The sequence below is a fragment of the Cardiocondyla obscurior genome, linkage group LG02 (assembly GCF_019399895.1).
Source record: "Cardiocondyla obscurior isolate alpha-2009 linkage group LG02, Cobs3.1, whole genome shotgun sequence".
NCBI lineage: Eukaryota > Metazoa > Arthropoda > Insecta > Hymenoptera > Formicidae > Cardiocondyla > Cardiocondyla obscurior.
In genome coordinates, this window is record NC_091865.1 from 3,315,468 (window position 1) to 3,338,897 (window position 23,430).

Consider the following 23,430-nt stretch of genomic DNA (forward strand, 5'->3'; position numbering starts at 1 on the left):
TTCCAGCGAAATTCTCCAAGTTGTAATACAAATACACACCAGATGTTCTCTTCCCAAGCATTTGTTATCGTTCTCCTCGCGAGAGTTTCGCACCAATTTTCGGCATGTGTCGTTTTTGCCCTTTCTTGCGTCACATTTGTCTCTAGATCGAATCAGAGAAATTCACTGCTGTCGGAACAAGACGATTCGATTTAAATTCCAACACTGGATTACTTTCCCACCTTCCAACTGCCGTAACCTTTCCCGTGGAAAACATAACATAAGCTTCCATGTATATGTATATGTGGAAATAGTGCAAAAATATTTCTCTTTTTCCCGCCCTGATCTTCCATCCTATGAGGGTATCGTATGCACGATACGTTTCGATTTCCACTGTACAATTCTACCCGTGGCAGTGTTTCACCACGTGGAAGGGATTTATTGCGAAATCACTTCATTCAAATTTATCTTTACTCAAAAATATATCTTTCTTGTTACATACTTGAATAGATAAGTAACATTTGAACATTTTATTTAGATTTTCTTTACAGTAAAATAGATAATAAACATTTAAACTAATTATATGTTATACGTACAATTATTAATGTAACTTTTTTTTTTTTTAATAACAGCGATATGTGCGAAATATAACTTGCAATTCCGTCATGTGCTCGCTCTTCAATTGTCAGATTGGAAAGCGATTCGAAAATTCACCTCATCTTTGATCTCACGATGTCGCTACGTTGAATAAAATCTTATAAATATTGCATGAACCATGATATATATGTAGAACGGATGGCTTTCAAACTACAAGGAAGAGCAATTTTTACAAAATCTCGTCGAGCATATAGCAGTTGCTCCCATTTTACTGCAGTACCGGTCTCATAAACGCTCTGCTCTATTGCACCGAAGGTCATTTCACATTCAGGTTTCTTAAAAGTTCGATGGCGTTTTTCTCGAATAAAAAGGACTATCCCATGGGAAATAAGATGCAGTAATGCAGTACTGCCTGATATCTGCTATGGAATTTTGTGAATTGCATTACATTCCAGATTTTGCGAGCAATATGTTTCGTTATTCTTGTAGACTTCCGTTCAAACAAAAATCCACTCGACTTTCGTTATTATAAAACATATTTCTAATGCCTTTGTAATTCTATCATATAGGATTAAATAACTATTATTATTTAATTGATATATGTATAAAATATTTGATACTTGCATTGTTTTATACTTTATAATTTAATAATTTTTACAGATATTTTTTTTTTTTTTTTTTTTTTTCTAAATGGGAAATAGGTAATACGTAACTATTCAATACTTTGAACTTAAGGTCATGAGATTTAACATTTCCGTGTGCCTATAACTTACCTACGATTGCAATATCACACGAAAGTTTGAATCTTGCAATTCAATCTTAGATTTCTATTCGCAACTGCAATGTGTCGTCGAATCTGGGCTTTATATACCCACATCGATTGATGTATCGCGCGTTGAAAAAAAAAAAAAGAAATAGTAGCGGGAAAACGATGTCAAGTTTTATCGAATCCTGATGCGGCAATAATGTTTGAGAAAGATAGGATGTCGATTCAGGGTTATTCTACAAATTTTACATACATTCTCTCGCGTTTGATACCAATAAACGAAAGAACAAAACATTTATAGTTTATTTAAATATTATAAAAAGCATTGTATAGCTATAATAGTTTAGAAAATTTTTTTTATTAGTTTTCAAAGTAAAATAATTTTTTAAAATACTTTAAAAGATAACAGAACTGTATTGTTATTTAATATTGGTTTATATAAATATGTTTTAAAATGATATACATTTTTAACGTATTTTATAAATGTTTTTTTCTGATTTTATAAACATCAAAATTACTGCCTTTATTTGTATTCACCCTTAAAATCTTGCTAAAACGTAGCATTTCGTCTTAACCTTTCAACGAAGTTCTTTAATCTTGTTAGAGCATCCGGTTCGATGGATCCGTGATACATGAAGGGAATTTGCCGATTTCTTTTCTGTGATTAACACAGGTTCTACTTTTATTTCGCAGACTCGGAATACGAAGAAGAGCAAACACCGAGATACAGACCAGATTCCTTGGCCAGTCTTTGTCGAGCAACCAGATTCACGGAGGCTGAACTGAAGAGAATATATCGCGGCTTCAAGGCTGAATGTCCTACGGGAGTCGTCAGAGAGGATACTTTCAAGTGCATCTATTCACAGTTCTTTCCCCAAGGAGGTAAGACGGAATATAATAATTGTTCTGTTTTAATGATTATTAAATAATACAGAAAGTAATTAAATTTTTTTGTTTAAATAATAAAACGTAAAACTATAAAGCTATTAAATGCAATTTCTTTTTTTTTTTTTTTTATTTATTTTTAATTAATAAAAAAAAAAGTTTAAGCTATAACACATATTTTTGCTTTGAGTAAAACTTTAATAAAAAGTAAAATAACAATATCGTGTTTTTATGCGATATGCGTATATCTTTTATTAGTCAAATAGAATTTTTTGTACAAAGAATCAAAATATATATACTGTACCACGAAATAACTACTACAAGGGAAGGACTCGATAAAACGAAATATTTCAATCGAGAGGATTCACATTTCCGATTAGTGTAGGAAGGTCTTATTTCAAAAACATCTACCGAAATTGTCTTACAAATATATTATTACGTTTGTCATAATTATTTTAATATAAAATTATAAACAAAAAGGAAGAATATCCATATTTTCAATCATAAAAAGAAAACGTTACATAATATTTTTTATAATTTACATTTCTATTATTTAATATTTGATAAATATTCAATTCATCCCGCAGAAGAAAATTCAACAACAATAGCATTCTTAATCGTTTACTTTTACTCTTTTTAAATACGAACTTTTATTCTTTAACAAAGATTTCTCTCCGACGATGCGGAAGAATTTTCCGGGAACCAGAGAGACGTTTATTTTGCCAAAAGAACGACTGATATAACGTCCAGTTTATTTATTCGCCGCGCATTTATTCGCATTTAAATTTCCTCGTTGCGACTGCAGTATTGGGGATGCGTCGAAAAGCATCAACATGAAGAGGGAAAGAGAACAATCCAACAACCAGGATAACTGCGGCCCTTCGCCGTACGCGGTTACAGTAGCCATGGTAACGAACTCCCCAGATCAAAGTGGCACTGCGTTTCAAATGTTCGCTTTTATCCATCCGCGTGAGAGATATGTTATCCATGACTACTCACATTAACGCGATAAAATTCGCATTTTCGGAAATTACATTCGCCGCGCCGCGTTTTAAATGAAATCAATTAACTTCATTATGATATACGGGAGCATCCAGTGAACAACATTACAACCATTAAATATTCGTTGCAGATTCTTTTGCAATTGGCGAAATTTGCTTGTTTAATTGATTCGTACAATTTATTATTAAACGGGAAGTTCATTTAATATTTTCTAATTTGCATTCTTGTTTTGTCACTAAAATTGAAAACAATGTCAAAAATTATAATTAAGATGTACGGTAAGAAAAGAAAAAGGGGAGAGGAAAGCAGCAAAGTAAGTTTAAAGCAGTAATACAAACTCAATTATAAAAGCTGTAGTAGAGTAAGATGTTTAAAACTTTTTATCTTCGGCAGAAAGCCGAGTTTTGTACCCGCCGGCACAGTGTCGATTGATATCATGATTTGTTTGCCGCCTGACGTAAAAGGAGGGTCGGTTGCAAATTTACGAGCGATCAAGCCCAAAATCCTTGAAAAAAGATCTCCGAATAGACGACGGTTCGGGCATCCGCGTCTATCTTCAACGCCTACTATTTTACAATTTACAGCAATTTATGTTCCCCTTTATCGAGAAAGTTGCACCATGTGTCGACAGAAGAGATAAATTGGGTATTATCCAAAACTTTTCTTAAAAATCATGAAATATTAAAAATATTCCTTCGAAAATATGTTACAAATTTTTTTCACAAACATCTTTTTTTTAAAAAAAAAAAAAAGTAATAGAATATACAATCAAAATTTTCACTTTAAAATTGCAAAAGAAACATTTTCCTGGTTTATTTATTGTGCTGTGTTAATTAAATATAAATCGAACAGTTAGGCAGGCAGAAATAATACGAAAAAATAGTAGCATGGTAATTAAATTAAAGGTTTTAATTAGACTCTTATTTATAATGCTCTTCTAATTAGTTTACCTAGCAAAGCTTTTATAATCCGTGTGCTTTTATTTTATTTGAAAAAGGAATAATCGAAATAATTGCCTACATTGGATTTTATTGCACATGTAAATATAGATTTTATCTGTTATGTTTTAAAAAATTATTAAAATCTTATAAATCTTTTATCTTTGATTTACGGGCATTTAAAAAGCGCTTTTTGTAATCAATTCTTTTTTAAAGAATTATTTAAAGAAATTGTCATAAAACTTACATCGCGATAAAAGATCGGAAGGATACTTCTAAGCGATCATGCCTTTTATCGAGGGTAGACACATGTTTATACTTATCTAAAACCCTTCCGGCAAAACCCAAGAGGGTAGTCGAAACTCGCGCGTGCAATTCAACACGCGAAATTTATACCTCTGATATCGAATACGGGGTCGTCGCAATAAAGGAACATTACGAAGATCTGCCTCGACAGTCAAAAGTCGAATAGGTGAATTATGGCATCGCGATAAATCTCACTCCACCAAGATAACGATTCGCGATTCGTATTCGTTAGTTTAAATAGAACCAGAGCAATTCGCTTGCTTCTCGCGTTTTCTTGATGTATCTTTAAAGTGACACAACTCTGATCTACATCTTTACATCTTAGATAAGATGTATACGTCCTAAAATATAAGTAACGATGGTTATATATTTATGAAAAAATATGTAAAATATCTGAAAAATAGATTTAATATCACATAAATATATAATTCATTCTTTTTAAAACATTATGTGAGTTATAGAAAAATAGAACGATATTACAATAATAATTTCTTTTTATGTCTTTATGAAATGTATTCTGTTGATTACGTATTTAGATAATTTAAAAATCATTAAAACATATCTTACAGATAACACTTTATTTCATACTCTACTATATGTATACATATTGTATATGTATGTATACATATATAGGATTGAAGCTAGCTCTGTTCGTTGTGCATGCAAGATTTGTACGTATATATGATTCAAAGTGTGAAATACGTGACCCTTCACCTGGAGATTGCAACTTCGCAATTCCCCAAGGACGTTTTCACAGTGATTGTGTGCACAAATTACAACTATGACTTATCTTTACTTAACAATATGACATGAAATGTGGAAATTCTTATTAAATTCAATAATTACAAAGCGCTTCATACAAGCGTATACAAAAATTAAATAAGAGACATAAGTTTTTATAAAACTAAATTCATTTGTTGTATTAAATTCTTTTTTTTTTTTTACGTACATGTAAAAAATATTATAATATTTTTAATACGTTTTAAGATCATGAATTTTAAGTAGTTCGAGAAAGAGAAAATTGATTTTCGACATGTCGCATGCTTGTGTGAATTTTCCACTAGCACGTAGTTCGCAAATGTTACCGAACTTGGACTTGGAGTTAATACACTTTATATCCCGGTCTTTCGTGATAAGCTCCCGATGACGCGCTTGAATATGTTTCAAGTGTAATGGAAATTGTTACAAATTTTTAAGTGAATCTTTTTAATGAATTTAAACTTAAAACTTGTTACTTTAATTAGCGTTTAAATAATTGATAATATTAAAAATGTAATAGAATGTGAAGAACTAACTTAAATATTTGTTTGTTTTGTAGCCAATACAAGCCAGTACGCCCATTATGTTTTTAATACTTTAGACCAAGATCACAGCGGACTTCTCAGTTTCGAGGTGAGTTTATGCATATATAATTTAATAATTATTTTACGAAATTTAATAACACGATTGTATATCATTGTATTGCACATAATAACTATCTGTTCCATAGTTTTGCAATGCAAAGTGACAGTTTTTTCTACATAATTTATCTCTTTTTGTCTTTTGAAAGCGTTTTGCATATTACTTTGAAAGTTGTTAGCATGCATAAAATTACTATTAATTTCACACTCTATATTTAGCTCTTCAGGTCAATGTAATGCAGATTAATATTACAATTCTCGAAGTAAGACATTTAATTACAATATACGCTTGTAAAATTATCGTAAGATAATGTAATTATTTTCCAAACCGTTAAAATGGAATTGCGTTTTACAAGTGAAACAGTTTCATCTCTGAAGGATATTATTTCAGATTTAATGTAAACCTCTCGTCTTCTTTTCTCGCACATGATAAAGTTCTCACGTTAACCTTTGATATTCAGCTATGCTTAATTAAGTTATCTCGGAATCTCAGTTGGTTAGACGTATTCCCCATTGAGCAGTAGGCGACAAACTTTCAGTATAGTTTTCATCAGTGTTATATTATAGTTAGGGACAGTAACGATGAAGAGTTAGCGTGAACATATTTAAGGATTACGCGCGAGTTGTTATCATATACGCTTTGATCTCAAACTAATTTTCACATTTACAACAAGATTATGACAAAAGAGAACTCTCCATTTCCTCGAGTACTGTTTAAAAGAGCATGTATATGCTGATTATTTTTTTTTGCATACGTCATGCATACGTTATCCTCGTTCATTCTCTGATCTTTAATTTTATTTGTAATGTTACGGAACTCGCTGGCATACAAAAGCTTCTATCACGACTTAAATCGCATTATATGTTCCCACTCTGAGATCTGCAAGCGTGTGAGAAAGAAGGATTACTATTCCCCTTTTCTCGAGATAATACTTTACTGAAGTGCACTCGCTCTCGACGTGTGGGCAACAGGACCTCCTCCATCTTCGAGGTTTCTTCGGTCCCTCTTTCTCCTTTCTCTTCGCCAACTTATCACTTTCTTTGAACGACGGTGAAAAATTCGGTGACCATAAGGTTTAATCATGCGGTTGAGAAATGCGTAGAATTCAAAATTATTAATTTTAAGACAATCGATAAGGCAGTCAATTGTACAAATAATAATTAAATATTCGAAATATCTCGGCGTTGAGCAACAAATAATGGTTTATAAGAAACGATCGCGTAATTAAAATGTGTTTTAGCATTCGTTTAGTATGCACGTGTGTTTCAAAAATAAAGTTAAAGTCATAAACTGCAGCGACAACTAAAATTGTCTGACTGTAACATTCAACGTAGTAAAAAAGGTGCATCACGTTGCGAGCATCTGTGTCGTGAAAAAAAAAAATGCTTGCACTGAGTAAATCTGCTTCAAGGGAAGTAGATAGGGGAGGTAGGGGAACGAACATCACCAGAACTTTTAATTAACTATGATATTTCTCACAAAGCTTTTCCTGTTTTCTCCCTCCCTTTTTTTTTTAAATATGCCTTATTCTGCAGCAGATTTCTCTCATTCTTCTTACTTTCTAACGTTGGAACATTTCCTACGGAAACAGCGGCAGTGTAATCAGCTGATCTTTATAGAATTTTAAAAGCTAATTGCGATTCAGTTTCGTAAATTTATATACGTATTTTATAAGACAAATAATATTGTTAGTACGATCGATTGGTACGTATAGCAATCATTTAGTTCTTTATTTTTCTATTGCTTCTATTTCTAAAATTATAGAAACATGTTAAAGAACAGTTGCCGGAATCTTTAAATATGCAGTGAAGTCCTTTATTGCTAGAAATCCTCGAATAATTGAGTAGAGTTCTATTGCCGTTTCCCGTCTCTCGACATAATTGTAGCGACCTAGATCAACCATTGATATTTATTCGGACATTTCATTGTTTAGACGATCAAGACTGGGTCAACCGTATCTACATATACTTGTACAATTGTAACCTTTTGATTTACTATTTTCGGAATACCTGCTTCGTGCATATTGAAAACGCATTTTCACGTTTTTTTTTTTAAGATTTGATGTGTAATATTTAGCAAATAATATAATATAATAATTTTACAGTTATAGAAAGGTTTATAAGCAAATTATCGATTTTTGTTTACCTGAATTAATTTTATTGCTGTAATTATGCCGTGGCTTGTTATGTGTTTGTAATTAATTTAAGTAGTTTAAAAAATGAGCATTGAATTTTCCAAACAGTGCCTTTCGGTTTATTTAAACGTATATTACCCTATTGGCACATTGTGCTTTATTTTATTAGAGTCAAAGCCTATTAAATGTAATTAGCGAAATGGCTTTCACTATAAATCGCCTGTTCGGAAAAGCCCTGAGAGATTATCGCGAATGGGATCCACAATGTAACTTTGTATAATTTTATTGCAAGACTAATTAAAATTTTGTATTAAGAGAAAAGGTTAACTTTAATATGGTAAGTCCAAAGAGCGCGAATATTCTACTTAATTTTTATTTAATTTGCCGATTTTACTGTTTCTTTTTTTTTTTTTACTCGTTCTGCTTTTAGTAGATAATTAAAGCCCGTCATACGAGTTTTAATTAATTATAGAGTCTACTAAAGAAAAGGCAAGCAGATTCGCTGTTACGTTTTACCGTAGTATGAATACCATTCTCAAATGCAATACAAAATGCTTACGTGTTTCTGACATGACGAACTTGAGTTGCAATTATACAAAATAGCGCACCGAAATAGAATCAGGTCACACTTCTGTTCTATCTTATACTCGCCACAATTCGGAATTCCTGACAAATTTCCTTAGTAATTGTACTAGAAACGAACGTAGCATCGCCAGCAATATTATAACTTTACACGTCTAATGTGTGTCTATATCTCGCATTGCGAACTTCTCGCATTGCACGCTCATACGCGCACAAATTAATACGAAACGGGATTGCTGCGTCGCAACTTAGCTGACTGATAGCATAGTTTATCCTCTATGAGGCAACACGTTACACGCTGTCACCATTATTTGCCCAATTACCGCACGATTAAATTTAACATCCTTCTGTGTCTAAATTGCTTTCGTACGAGCGACCTATTTCTCTGAAATAGCAGTTGTCCAATCTTTCTTATTGCAACTGTCTTTTTTGCATGACAAAATTTGCATGAACGCGCTCTCGTGACATTAATGTAAATGAAAGAATGCTCTCAGAAAAAAAGCTTGTGCTTTAATCTAATTTCACATATAAACTAACAAAAGCTATGTATTTTTATTCCAGCTACAATTTGGATTGCATAATAATTTTTGTTAATAATTTTTCATTTAATATTTCAAAACTTTTATACACGAATAATTCAATAAACTCTTTTTCTTATCGCGATAAGAAAAAAAAAAAATTTATTTAAATATCTGTAAGATGTTTCAGCTGTAAGAGCGAAAAGCTGGAAGAAAAATAGTGTACCAAAAATAATAACGCTTTATTGTAAAGACGTAAAACAATCGCATTCTTCGACCTCACATAACGTGGTAGCAGGTGTTACAAGTTGCATAATCAATGCGCCCACAAATCTTGTGCGGTATGTGCTCACATCTGTACGTTTCATTCCAAGTTCGGCATCGCACCGTTATTCAGCCAACAAGCATAAAGTTTACCACCCTATTCTCCATTAGCGTTATTAATTCAATTATTACGCAATTAAATGCAGGTTTAATTATCTTAACGTAAAAATAGTTTAAACATGAAATACGCTGGATATCAAATAGAAAATAGAAAATCGAAAATAAATGAGACGTGTATGAGAAGCGAATGGATCTTTGCAAAATATATGACTCTAAATATCTTATGGTGTTGTGTTCTGTTTCTATTCTTTGTTTTTATGTTCCAGGATTTTGTTACGGGCTTGAGTATACTATCTCGTGGCTCAATAGACGAAAAACTTCGTTGGACGTTCTCACTTTACGATATCAACGGCGACGGTTGTATCACGAGGGAGGAGATGACGGACATTGTGAATGCCGTATACGAGCTGATGGGAAAATTTGCTGATCCCAACTTAGATCATGAGGGTGTACGTGAGAGAGTGGATCGTATGTTTCAGGTAGGAAAAATAAACCTAAATCCTTTGTAGCATTCGTATTAATAGAAAATTTTAGAGCTCTCGTGTTATTCGATGTATTATAAAATAGATATTACGAGCAGGCAACAATCTCACGAGTTTTTAAAAAATTTGAATCGAAAACAAAATTAATAAATTTATAATTAATTTATAAAATACTTACAGTTTATTAAATAAATATTATTATATATTAAAAAAAAAAAACCAATTAGTTTGGAGCTTCGGCGAAGAATAACAATTAAATTAACGAATCTCGTATCTCTTTCAAACGTGCAATGATTATCGATAATTTGTTCATTTCAACGAGATAAAACGAGCGCCTGCGAGGAGTATATCTATAAGACAGGAACGAGCCTTTCTTTTTAGAAGCTGTCACATTGTTAGCTGCGGATGACAATGCCCACAGTGCACTCGGTCTTTTCACCTATCTCCGCCGCTACAGGCGAAAAAAGGAGCAATCTGTTTTACAGAGACAATTTGCGCGGATGACGTGTCTTCTGTCTGCCCGATATATGTTACACACTTCATCAATTCTATGACAAATGGAGTTCAAAGAGTTAACGATTTTGTTTTTATTTTAGAATGTGATGCGCACGGTCGTGCTGACAATCAAATGACGTAAAACAGGCGCACACGCTTTTACAGAACAATTGGGTTGTATGATAAAACACGCGATAAACATTGTACGATATAAAAAGTTGAAAAAAAAAAAAATATATAGAACTCCCATTTTTTATCTGTTCATCTGTTGCAAAAGGACTACGTATCTAAAAATGTATTAGACGTAAAAGCTTTAAATTAATCAAATAAGATACTAAGTTTCTGATTGGAAGCCTGTTTTACGATCTATTATCTGGTGCCACGTTGAGCCGTCACGCCTCTAGATCCTTATCTGTGATTCTGTATAACCGAGATTGAATTCGTCGACGTGCTTCCTACATTCTCATTGAAAGGAAGCGCAAATTTGATGGTAAAAGCGACGCGACCAGAAAGGGTAAACGCCTTGTTTAGCGCTGCTGCTTTTGAAACATACACACCGATACGCGTATGCATACTCGTCGTGTACACGGTGGTCGCGAGAGCATAAGAGAGATAGGATTAGTACTATGAAGCTCTAAACTCGAAACCACGGTATATACGCGAACCTCGCGTTTACATATATACGTGGATAGTTTAAATTCTAATTGCCTGTGGTCTCAGTTCCTCAAAGGCCCCAAGGGCTTTTCTCAAGGAGCCACCGCTAGCTTCTCAATCTAACTTGCAGCTTCCGCGCTCTGACACACGTTATGTAATAAACAAGACACTCGGGGATTTTAATCACATTCATGGTGAACGTTTAAAAAGAAGATAGAAAAAAAAAATATCTGTTTGATTCGATGAGATCTGTTTAATTATACGTTCCACTTAACTATAATACTTTTAACAAATTTTTTTTAATATTACAAATCTATTAAATATCGGTATATTAATCTATCGTTACTAAACTAGAAACAACTTGATAGCAGTGATAGAAACTGGTTTGTCTCTGTTCGGCGACCAATTAAATGTTATTTCTAGGTACCTGCCGATACTCTGTAGTTGGACCCTTTGATTCGTATGATGCAATTTATTAGTCAGTTTGCAATCAATTCTGCAATTTATCGTAAACCAAAACGTCCTGGAACCTAGAAACTACCTAAATTTCTGTGAACAGATGTTACTTGCGGTTAAACTTTATTGTCATAATATCAATAACATCTGCTACATGAATAATACCTCGCGATTCCATATTGGCACATCATACCGTGTCGCGTGCAGCGAATATCGACGGCACGATTATTATATTACATTCTCGCGCATAGCAATCGATTGTAAATACGCAAATATAAACGTAAACTTTATTAATATTGATTATATATAAATAATTTTCACTTTTTGACATTGATATCCATATTAATATCGAAAAACGTATTGGGTAACGTTTAGTTAAATTTTAATAACGACGTAAAAATCTTTGTCGCAAATACTTTACAGCAGGTGAGCTTTAATGAAATGATCTCAAAGTCCAATAATGAATTAACTTTCTTTATAATGAGTAAAACATACGGTACGTTCAAGTGTTTGTTCTTTTAACTTTAGTAGATCCTTTTAAGATAACGATAAAGCACTATTAAGGCTAACCCCAAACGATGAATACAAGCCACGAATGAAAAATGGACCGGTGGACACTTTATAAACTTTCTAACCATGGCACAATGGCTTTGAACGCTTACGAAAATTTTCAATGCTCTTGTTGAAGAGCGGTGAAAGAATGACTCGCCCGTCTTTCACGGTTTTCTATAAAATTCCATCAATATTCTTTTTAGATAACATATGTATACATTTAAAGAATTCAAAGATCTGAATCAGCTGCACATTTATTCATTTCTACGTTTGTTTAAAATATTTTACGTCGCCGAGAATAATATACAATACTCTTTAAAAATTCTTATGAATTTTTATTAGTTTATCAATTTTTTTTCTCTTTAATTTATTTTATACGTGCTTAGGCTCCATAAAGGATGTGATTTCTTATTTTTTACATAACAGGATAGCAACTTATTTTTAATCTTTCGTAAAAGTATTTATTTCAATTGAACTGATACTAATTAATCATGAGAAAAGCAGGAGTAATGAACGTCGCAGAAATACCTATGTTATTCGTAGCACTAATTAAAAACGAGCTTTATTCGTGCACGGTTCGTTCCAGATAACGATTAAATCCGTTTCATTGTTCCTCAAAACTGCGCAGCCAGCTTTCCAGTACTTCTCATCACAGACAAAAATGGGCTACCTTGCCAATTTTTGGTTTTATGATTGAATCGTTTCCACGTTACGTCATTCGCAAACAAGACAATAGAACATTAAAAAAAAAAAATAAATAAATAACATATAAAATACAAGAGTTGAAAATAAAGACTAAATTTATTTTTTATTTTTTAATATGAAATTGAATAAATGTGTAGCAGATGATAATATTATATTGTCTATTGTTTTTATACTTCTGTAGAGTCCTATATTACTTATGATTTTAGTGATTTTTGCTGATTATAATACGATTACAAGACTACGATAATGTTCGATTTGGCCAGTAGTAAATCGTGATATCAATTAATCCTATTCGACGGTACACGACCAACAAACTACTCACACATACTAGCTCTCCATTTAGCAGTGCGAAAGCAATAATAATTTCCTCAATTGCACCTGCCAGTGACCGATTTACCAACATGCAATCCAAATGATCGTACATGCATACGAAACGACTTGAAATACCCAGCTTCGATCGAATGATATTTGTTCTCTAAATTAATTCGATCTGATAGATTGCCATAAATCGTAGATAATTAATGTTTGATATAATATCTGCATTTCTAGATGATATTTGATTGCGAAGATTGCATTTTAATTAAGGTATAATTATTCATGAAACCGTCGATGATTTATTGCGCCAGAAAGATCAAGATGCAGGAACTTATTTTAATAAATTTTGACTTTTTAATATTTATTTTTATTTAAAAGAAATTGAATTGAAACACGTACAGAAAGGTAAAAATATTGAAATATATTTGTTTAAACGTATGACGTAGTAGAAACAGACTTTCTAGCGCGACCGTGGTCGATCAGTTTTACATCAGTTCTACTTTAAGTGACGCATACATTTACATTGGCATACCATCGTAGAAACGCGGAAGTGTGAGAAGACGTCTACATGCTTTTTCGTCGTCGTATATCGTCTTAGGATATACGTCAGCGGTGGTAGATCCTTCCAATCTAGGTCAACCGGCACTTTTTTTTTTAAATTAAACTTCATAGTAATTCCATTCATTCATAGTTCAGTCAATCATATTAGAGTTACGAGATATGAGATTCCGGATATTCGTGATATCCTTGACCAATTGTGATGCAAAAACAAAGATTCATGAAGCTAATCTTCGTACTTTTCTATAGAAAATATACATAATTTCGTCATAACGTTTTACATGATATTAGCTCTTTGACACAATAATCCATTTTAGTTACGTTATAATGTTTATCAAGTGTTAAGTCGATTTTTAATTGACAATGCATTGACGGTGCAATACATGTGATGTTATAATTTATTTTGTACATTACAATTTGTTATATTAAAAACAATAATTAATTATGACAAATTATATAATGTGGTACTAATAGAATTATTCAATTTTACTGACTAATTAATTTTATTTTAGAAAATGGACTGCAACAGAGATGGTGTAGTGACGCTGTCTGAATTTTTGGAGGCCTGTCGAGCAGATCCAGATATTTCAACCAGTATGGCTGCTCTGGACACTGCCTTCTGACACTCACAGCGTCCGCAATACATACCATGGACTTGAAGGGAACACTCGATTAGGAAATAAATCGCTCAATATTGTACCTTAATTTCTTGGACCAGAGAGGAAAGGAATTCCTCAAAATGTGTCCCGTCGTCCTGGAGCGACTAATATGCGATTTTTCAGAATTGATTGTTTCGAGAAGCGACATTGCGTCACTTTGCGCGTACTAGCTCAATACAATCTACTCAGTGAAATTTCTAGATATGCAGGAAAAAGAGTATAAGGAAAATGAATATACGACGAGTATAAATAAATGGAATGTTTTAGTCCAAAATTTGTGACTTAGATGTACCAAAGAATTACAAAAATGGATGTTTTGTGATAGAAACGAAAATTAAGCGAATATTTGATTGAATTGATGTGCTGCCTCCCTCTCTCCTGAGATAGAATGTTTATAGAATTAAATATCAGAATTTGCAAATGAGAAAATGTATAACAGCAGATTGGAAGCAAGTAACGGGCATAGTAAGACGATAAAATAAATAATTTTGGTATTTTGCTTAAAACTTGCTTAAAAAATAACGATATTGTATGCAAACGGCATAATATCTGCTACAAAAAGAATGTATGTAACGGGTCCCTCAATAATTGTCAAGTATCGGCAAGTGGATTTCATAAAGCTTTAGCATTAGTGAGTAAGTGATTAGTGAATAAACGGAAATTAGAACCGGATGTTTGTATCTAAGAGAAGACGATATTGCATTATCGTAAAGCGAAAGATTAAGAATGTATATTTTTAAAACTTAGGCACGACGTTAATCGCGTTAATTTTTATTTTTATTTTTAAATAAATTTAATTAAAGTTTTTTCATGAATCATTAATTAGTCTTTACAATTTCTAAATTTGAAAATTATTTTATGTTTGAGTTATATCTATATGCTTAAACGATAAGAATACAACATATACATTCAGTTATATTTTCAGACACGTGAATATACTCGTAGCCTTCGTTTTTAATAACTGTGCGAGTTCCGGGTGCATACAGAACTGCAACAACAAAAAAAAAAACAAAGTTAAATGCGAGAATAAGCGTCAACTCACGAATGAGACATAAAAAGTTTATCGTGAATCCCGTCAGTACAGCTGGATATGTCGAGCGGGATTTGTTGTTTCTAGTACGTAAGCATGTAGATGGTAAGATATCAAAAATATTTATTTTTGTGACAGGTAAACGTACTATCATTGTAAGATTCTAGATTGTAAAGACTGTGTGCTGCTAAAGAGAGAGAAGTGAATTGGATTAATTTCAGAAAAAAAAATTGAAAGAGAATATTCGAAGCAAGAAGCTTCTTTCTATCGATCTGGCATTAGAATGATCCATTGCCGAATATACGTGAAATATACATTTTATTATAATTAACTAACGCAAATCGTGGAGACTGGACCAAGGCTTCCGCGATGAACGAAGATTTACTTGTGCGAAGTATATTTAATCATTTTCCATCACTGCCTACTTCTGGATAACTATAAATAAGAAGGAGTAAACGAGTAAGATAAACGAAAAGAAAATCTACGATGCATCGAGACCAGCAAGTCTGATCGAAATCATCGACATTAGATTGGAAAGTGATAATTAAGGCTTATATTTATTTAGATTTGTACACTGAGCGGCAGATATAACGTTTGCTGCGGCGACAGCGGTTAGTGTACACTGAGAAACAGATATGGCATTTGCCGCGGCGACGGTGGTTAGAGTATAACACTATCATGATGTGCGTCGATCCTCACACGAAACTCATAGTTAATATATCGCGATGCGCCGGCCGCTGAGAACCACCGAGAATTGAGGGAGAGAACACTCCCACTACTTCTTCCCCCGTTACCACCCTTTAGATTCGGTCCAGGATGGTGATCGAGAGAACGGGAGAGGAAGTAGTCGGACCGTTCTCTCCCTCAGTTCTCGGTGGTTCTCAGCGGTCGGCGCTTCGCGGTACATTAACTATGGATTTCGTGTGAGGATCGACGCACATCACGATAGTGATACGCTAACCGCCGTCGCCGCGGCAAATGCCATATCTACCTCTCAGTGTGCATGTTCCAAGTATCCTTTCATTATGTACGTTTCTTATAAAATACTCGAAACAGCGAATCGCTAACAGTTGTTTGGATTCTTTGATCTAGAGAATAACATGATGCGGCGACTAATTTTCTTAATAATTAAACTGACATAACTCCAATTCACGCAGTGTATCAATAATATGTCGAACGTGGAGAGACAGTACAAGAATACGAATAATAAAATTAGTGAGGAAATGAAAGAAACACAGATTGTGCACGACAAGAATCACAGGCGTAAAGATTTCTTCGATTTTTAGCAGCGCCTATCTATATAGAGGATAAGACTTATATATAGATTGAGATAAACATCGAATGTTGTCTCATATCACTCGATCACTACCGCATGTCTTTGAAGTTACGTAAATAAGTGTATAAAAGACAAAAACGGGGTAACTGTGTTGTTTAGAGACTTTCAAATTCGAAAATGAGGCATTAGTTTTAAATGCGAGAAGGAAAAGAAATAAATACTCGTACCCCACGATGATTAATCGGAAATAAGCTAAATCTAAATATGTTATGAGCTTTTTTTATGCGACGCCATTAGTTTTAGAATAACGTTATGGTTTTGTAAGAGTTAGCGAGACTAGACTGACGATACCTGGAATATTACTAAGTTTGCAAGATATAGAAAAAAAAAAGCACACAAAATAATTTTTTAAACCAGAAGTTATAGCAGCAGTTATAGTACTTCAAAATGTGAATTCGCATTATATCACGTCCTCTCGTATGCTTAATCCATATTATCTCAATGACACATTTGCACATACTCTTTCCTTTTATGTATAATGCTGAAATTTCCTCTAAAAATATATAACGGTATATATTTCTCTATAGCTTTCATACTTATCAATATTATTTAGTATCTGTATTATGAGCTGCCAAACTGTTATCTTCTTTCGCAAACATCGAGTTATTACTGGAAATTTCATAAAATTTTAGTAACGTAAGTTCGATCATAGTTTTATCAGTGTAATATCAGAAAATTTGGTTTGATTTAAATATGATCACAAATTATTTTATACGAACAATGAAAAGTAAAATAATAATTTAAATAATATAATACAATTTTTGTTTTATCTTAAATTATTGTTAATTTTTGAGCATGGATATATTTTTTATTATACAAACGAAAGAAAGTAATATAATGCTACATAATTTCAAATAGCATTAACTTCTCTTTAACTTACTATGCTAAACTATAATCGTGCCGTTCTGTTCAGTATTGGTGTATTTATATTACCGGACAATAAAGTTTATTGTAATCGATCAGAGACAAATAGAAAATAATTCGGAAAGCACAAGATTTAATATGAAATTGAAATTTGCACAAAATCAAGCTGATTCTCGCAATTATTATAATTTAAAAAGTTCTTTGTAACGAAATGCAACGTTTACGTATGCAATTAACATATTTTCGGTTTTTCAACGCTTAAAATTTATGTCACGCGATTTACACGACGAGCAAAACTTGAAAAAAAAAATAATAAAAGCATTCTTTGATCAACTCTATCACGTGGATACTATCTACATGTAGCTAGTCTGCTACCAGGCTGTAATGCCTCACGAGTACTACTATCTTTACTCTCTTAATGTAGAAATACTATATTCGAGTAGAATTCAAGAATCTGTCTGTCAAAATCTATCTTCTTCTCTGTAGATAGTTGAGTCTTTGTCGAAAATAATTTCGATGGTATCTATTTTAGATATAGCTGCTGGACAGAAAAAAATACAACATGAAATTGATCTGTGAAAGTGATGTAAAACGTAAATGACGGAAGTACCAAGAGCGAGAAGGTATCCGTTGTTCACAAAGTCGAGAATTATATTTAAAAAGAATTATTAGATAGAAAATGAAAGACAATGGTCAGGTTGTACGTGTATAGCCGACAGATGGTCCAATCATAGATTATATATTCATAACGGGGAAAATAAACGAAAACTTAAAAGAATAGCGCCTAATTGTGTTATGCGAGGTGTGAGAAACAGCGTGCGTACAGAAAGTTATGAATATATATATAAAATACAAAAAATAATGTGCCAGATATATATACATATATAGTATATATATATTTACTTATAATACGTATAAAATTATAAAAATGAATTTTCAATTAATTTAATATTTTAACCGTATAAATGGATGTTTTATTTGTCTTGCTTAAAACAAAACTAAGTAAAAAAATTTCTCAACTTAACTATATTAATACAAAGAAGGGGATATAATAAAGGATATAATAAATAAATCACGTATTGAGCTTCTGGAATAATTAAGTATTTAAAAGTAAGACAATATTAAATATAATTGTTGTTTTAATTATTATGAATTATTTATTTATCTTTATAGTTATCATGTCAATTGTGTGAATATATTCCTTTGAAATTATTGCACAGGAAGCGCTTATCCTAGGGTAAATACAATGTGCTGTAAAAATGTATCACGCGGTTTCTCAAGCATCGTATAGTGAACACAACAAAGTTAAAAAGAAATTATATGATGTTAAACTGTGAAGGATTTTAAACAGATTATAAAAGGCAACAAGAGATATTCATATATTTTCAGTGTAAATCAAGTATGTGTATATACTTGTGGTAAGACTACGTATTTCATAGCTTTAATGGCTCGCCGATGCCCAGGTGGAAGCAATCTTCTTTGGTAGCAATATCGAAATTGCGAGTTATGATCAACGACATCGACTATCTATGTCTCATTGTAAAAAAGAGAAGCTACATGGCCAATTTAATGTGTTCTGTTAACAAAGATGGTATGTTTCCACTCGAGGGAGAGCGCATAAAGGAGTAAACGTTTGGATGTTGATTGTTAAATGTTAGGATAGATGGGTACGACGTTATATCCTTTCAGCCCAAATTACGTGTTAAGTATTTGGATTTTGTCTCTTATCTTTGGCTATATTACGTCGTTATTTCGTCGGATTTCAATCAACGATATGTATCACCATTTGTTACAAAAGATATCATTGTTCGATTTAACGTAGCTCTTCTTTGTATATAGATTTCCTAGAAGAGAAATGTGAAATTTTATTTGCAGTAACGCAGTCACTGCCGTCGCTTTTCTGCAATGAAAATCAATTATAATTTTGAGCATTTTTTTTTTCTTTTTTAATACCGTCCCGAGAAAATTGTTAGGTTATTCATGACAAACAGACTATCTAAGTTATCGTATAAAATTCTTATTTGGAAAGATTTATTGTATACGGCATATTTTAAGTCATGTATTGAACCTTATCATTATCTCATAATAATTATAAATTATTTACTTGTATCTTGAAAGCATGCATTTTATAAATAATAAAGATAACCGATGTACATGTGTATTGTTATTTTATTCTTTCAGCATACAAGAAAATGTATTGAATTTTGATATAATTTGCTTGGAAAAAATTAAATTAATATTTATTTAATTTTTTTACTGGCGACATTAATTTTAATTCTCGATCGTAACTAAATTATTATTTATTTGTGCAAATTTTGATTTCAAAGAATCTTGTAATAAAATTAACTAATTATGTAACTCGTTTGGAAGTGTATAAAAAGCATGTATGATTTTTATTCGAATTTCAATTATTTGTTTTTCGAATTATTTACAATACCGAGATCTGTTACTTTAACGAAACTGGCTGCATTCATTCAGAGGGCATCTCTTTCTTTCTAATGTAGAGGAAGAAAGATAGCATCTGACCAAGTGCAGTCAGTTCAGATGAAATAAAGGAATTTGAAACCCCCCCCACCTACGCTCTCGGTCAGCCATCATTAGTTTCTCGGTGCTCCGCAACGGACGAACACGGCTTACACCCGCGGTCGGAATTAATGATATTTTATTTGTTAAAAGTACACAGTCAACCTAAATTTACATCAAGATTGCTAACTAAAGTGATAAGCTATCGTCGGAGCATATTATTTATCGCGATCGTTAACAATCTGCGCGGATTACGATCGATATCTGTCGTGATTCAAATCATTGCGGTTAGTGAATACATATTTTAACATCGCGGTCACATAAAAATGATTTACATGGTATTTTTGAGGATTTCGAAGTGCGATTATGTCTGGCGTATTGCTCCTGATAGAAAATTCGGTATTTAATGCCTCTATATTGAATAGATACGATTTTGTAAAATGTTAATCTCCGAGAGTTTCATCAAACGAACTTCGCGCGATCGTAGCGTCGTTTTCTGCCTGTAGGTCGCATCGGTAACGTGCGAGTTTTATTGCCGACGTCGCATTCTGGACGCAAAAAATTCGTCAAGTAAACTCCGTGCAATCGTAGCACAGTTTCGTCGCATCGCGGTATTGTACATGAATTAAATGAACTTGTGTGCGTTGTATTATGATGACGTACAATTTTTGAAAATGCGAATTTGAAAGTGAAGTGCATATATCTAAATGGTTATAATTGTATATGTGCTACATTTGGATTACTCTTGGATTACTCTTGGATTACACTTGGATTACTCTTGGATTACACTTGGATTACACTTGGATTACATTTGGATAATACTGATGCAGCAGATGAAATACCTCTACGGCGAAATTTGCAGCTTATACGGAACACGCAGTACTTCGATTGGTGAGTGAAACAATATTATATTTGCATGTTATACAATAATTAATATTTTTCACTATTTTCTGTTTGACATTATTTATTACCGAAGTTTTAAAAATGCATATAATTTTTCCAAGAAACATATTAATGTCTAAACTCATAAATTATGAAGTTTGATATAAAATAAAACTTTATTAATATTTTATCAATAATAGTTTTGAATTTAATTTAAATTGATAACATTTATCATAAATTAATCTCCAAAAATGTTTGTTGTGATCCAGAAAATTGGAAATTATATCATTATACAGAAAAATCGTGAAAAAACGCATGACGATAAACATTCTTTTATTTTAATTAACAATGCCAGTATAGATCTAGTATATATTTCATACAGCTTAATTAATTCTACATGATTTGCTTAATATATACCAAAATTGAATTAAGAAATTGCATAGCGTTACACATTTCAAACTCATAAATGCTGTAACATTTCTTATTTTACAAGAGGAATAGTACAAATTGAAAAATTTTGCAATTATGCAACATACGTACTTGATATAAAGATAAAAGAGGCCAAAATACATCAATCTCACAGATTGATGTATAAAACATTATCTAAAATTTTTTTTTAATAATTAATACTATAAAGTTGTTGCGCTTGTTAATCCGAATCGTCCGTTTTCAATTTTATTGATAACTGACTAGCTATATAGTCCCAATACCGCCATCTTATTGTATCATATTTTTCCGACAAGTCCTTGCACAGCTAATGAAAAATTACATATTAAAAAAAATAACAATACGGCATTATAAAATGTGTAATGTTATAAGAACAAACTTACCTCGTGTGCAAAATGAATATTTAATAAAGAGGACGGGGTTTCATCAGACAAAGATCTTTCTTGAGAAATATCAATCATACAGGCCAGTAAATGATTAGTGCGGCATCCTCCCCTGTACATTTCTTCGCATTTATGTCTCACTTTTTCGTTATATCCTAACCCTTTGCTATGATGTAACAATATTCTAAAAACAAATTCATAAGTAATTATCAGATCAGAATATTCCTTTTCCAATTAATCTTCTGATATATCAAGAATACCCTCTTAAATAATTCCAAGCGCTCTCATTTTCTGTCTCTAGCTCAATCTTTTCCAATGTGAAATCAATTTCCCTATCTATCACTTCTTGCTCGAACTTTGTTGTATTGCTTATTACAAAATAACGCTGATTCCAAGCAGAATTATTGCGGACATCGTCATTTAATAGCTGTTCTACATATTCCAATTCCTTGTCATATAAACTAAAATCATATAATTGATATATAGGTTGTTTCAGTTGTAAAAAAAAAAAAAATATTAGGTAAAATATGCTTCATGTAAATATATGTAAAATACTTGCTTAAAAGTTTGTATGCACCACTGACGATGTTGCCAGGCATGGTAATTCTTTGCATCTTTATGTAAAACAGTCTCTATGAATGGTAACTCTTGGCTAGGATCTTGCAGCCATTCAATAATAATCTTTCTATGGTGCCATACTTGATAATTTTTAGAATTGCACATTATCATTTGATCTGTATATTTTAATTCCTCATATAAGTTTTTTGACAAAGCTTTAAGTATCTCTCTTCTGTATTGCCAGACAGTATAATTGGCTGGATTAAGCCATATACAGACTTCTGTTAAAGCTAATGCACGTTTTGACTTTTCTCCTAACTTTAGAATGGCACGAAAATAATCATAGGCATCCTTAACTAAAAATTAACATAAAAATATGAAATGCACAATTCATTAAAGTAGAATGTCCTTGTAGATTAATGATTTTGATACAATGACGCGAGATATAATTTTTATTTTACATTATCTGTAAATTATAATTTAAAAAATTAGTGTAATTTTTAAAATTATATATACTCACACTTTTCGGAATACGCGATTGATACAACCGGGTGAGGGCCATCATCCTGAGATAAAGGAGTCACGTCGCTCCACTCATCGCGATCTTTGTACAAAATCCACGATGTTTTTTCATCGCCGCAATTTAATTCGTCGTCAGAAGTGTCGGACATTGTTCTCTTCCCCAATACAAGTTTCTGTTATCGTAGAGTGAGAATAAAATAGCCAAAGTCGCCCTCAACAAATTCTAACCTAATTCACTTTCGTACTCCGTTCAGTTCCAAAACACATTCTGAGTATTCTGACAACATAGAAAACTACTTGTTACTCGCTACGTTTATCACAATAGTACAGTTGGCATTATATGTCTGCACATTTGATGATAGACACTTTAAAATCGTCTATCTCATCTAGATATTTTATATATCGTGATTTTTAACTAAAAAAAACACGATTAGATTTATTATCAATAATGATAATGTCACAAAGAATGTTGATAGGGGCCATTCCGACTGCTTTCGTAAGACAATTAATACTCTAT

The 23,430-nt window shown here is 32.3% G+C and overlaps 2 protein-coding genes across 4 annotated transcripts in view; one reads left to right on the forward strand and one right to left on the reverse strand.

The window, feature by feature from the left end:
• The window catches only part of LOC139113130 (A-type potassium channel modulatory protein KCNIP1), an 86,854-nt gene extending 71,466 nt beyond the window's left edge, over nucleotides 1–15,388 (forward strand). For all 3 annotated transcript variants that reach the window (XM_070674058.1, XM_070674057.1, XM_070674056.1), the window contains exons 4-7: nucleotides 2,036–2,224; nucleotides 5,792–5,865; nucleotides 9,759–9,971; nucleotides 14,222–15,388. In XM_070674058.1, coding sequence (XP_070530159.1) covers nucleotides 2,036–2,224; nucleotides 5,792–5,865; nucleotides 9,759–9,971; nucleotides 14,222–14,332 — 587 coding nt within the window. In that variant the 3' untranslated portion in view covers nucleotides 14,333–15,388. The remainder of the gene's footprint in view (nucleotides 1–2,035; nucleotides 2,225–5,791; nucleotides 5,866–9,758; nucleotides 9,972–14,221) is intronic.
• A 5,931-nt stretch (nucleotides 15,389–21,319) lies between these two features.
• On the reverse strand, nucleotides 21,320–23,370 carry Fnta (farnesyl transferase alpha). Its single transcript, XM_070674060.1, has 5 exons — nucleotides 22,912–23,370; nucleotides 22,393–22,747; nucleotides 22,094–22,294; nucleotides 21,834–22,017; nucleotides 21,320–21,757 (listed from the first exon to the last, which is right to left on the reverse strand). The coding sequence occupies exons 1-5, from the start codon at nucleotides 23,060–23,062 to the stop codon at nucleotides 21,653–21,655; spliced, it is 996 nt and encodes a 331-aa protein (XP_070530161.1). The 5' UTR covers nucleotides 23,063–23,370; the 3' UTR covers nucleotides 21,320–21,652.
• Between the last annotated feature and the right edge of the window lie 60 nt (nucleotides 23,371–23,430).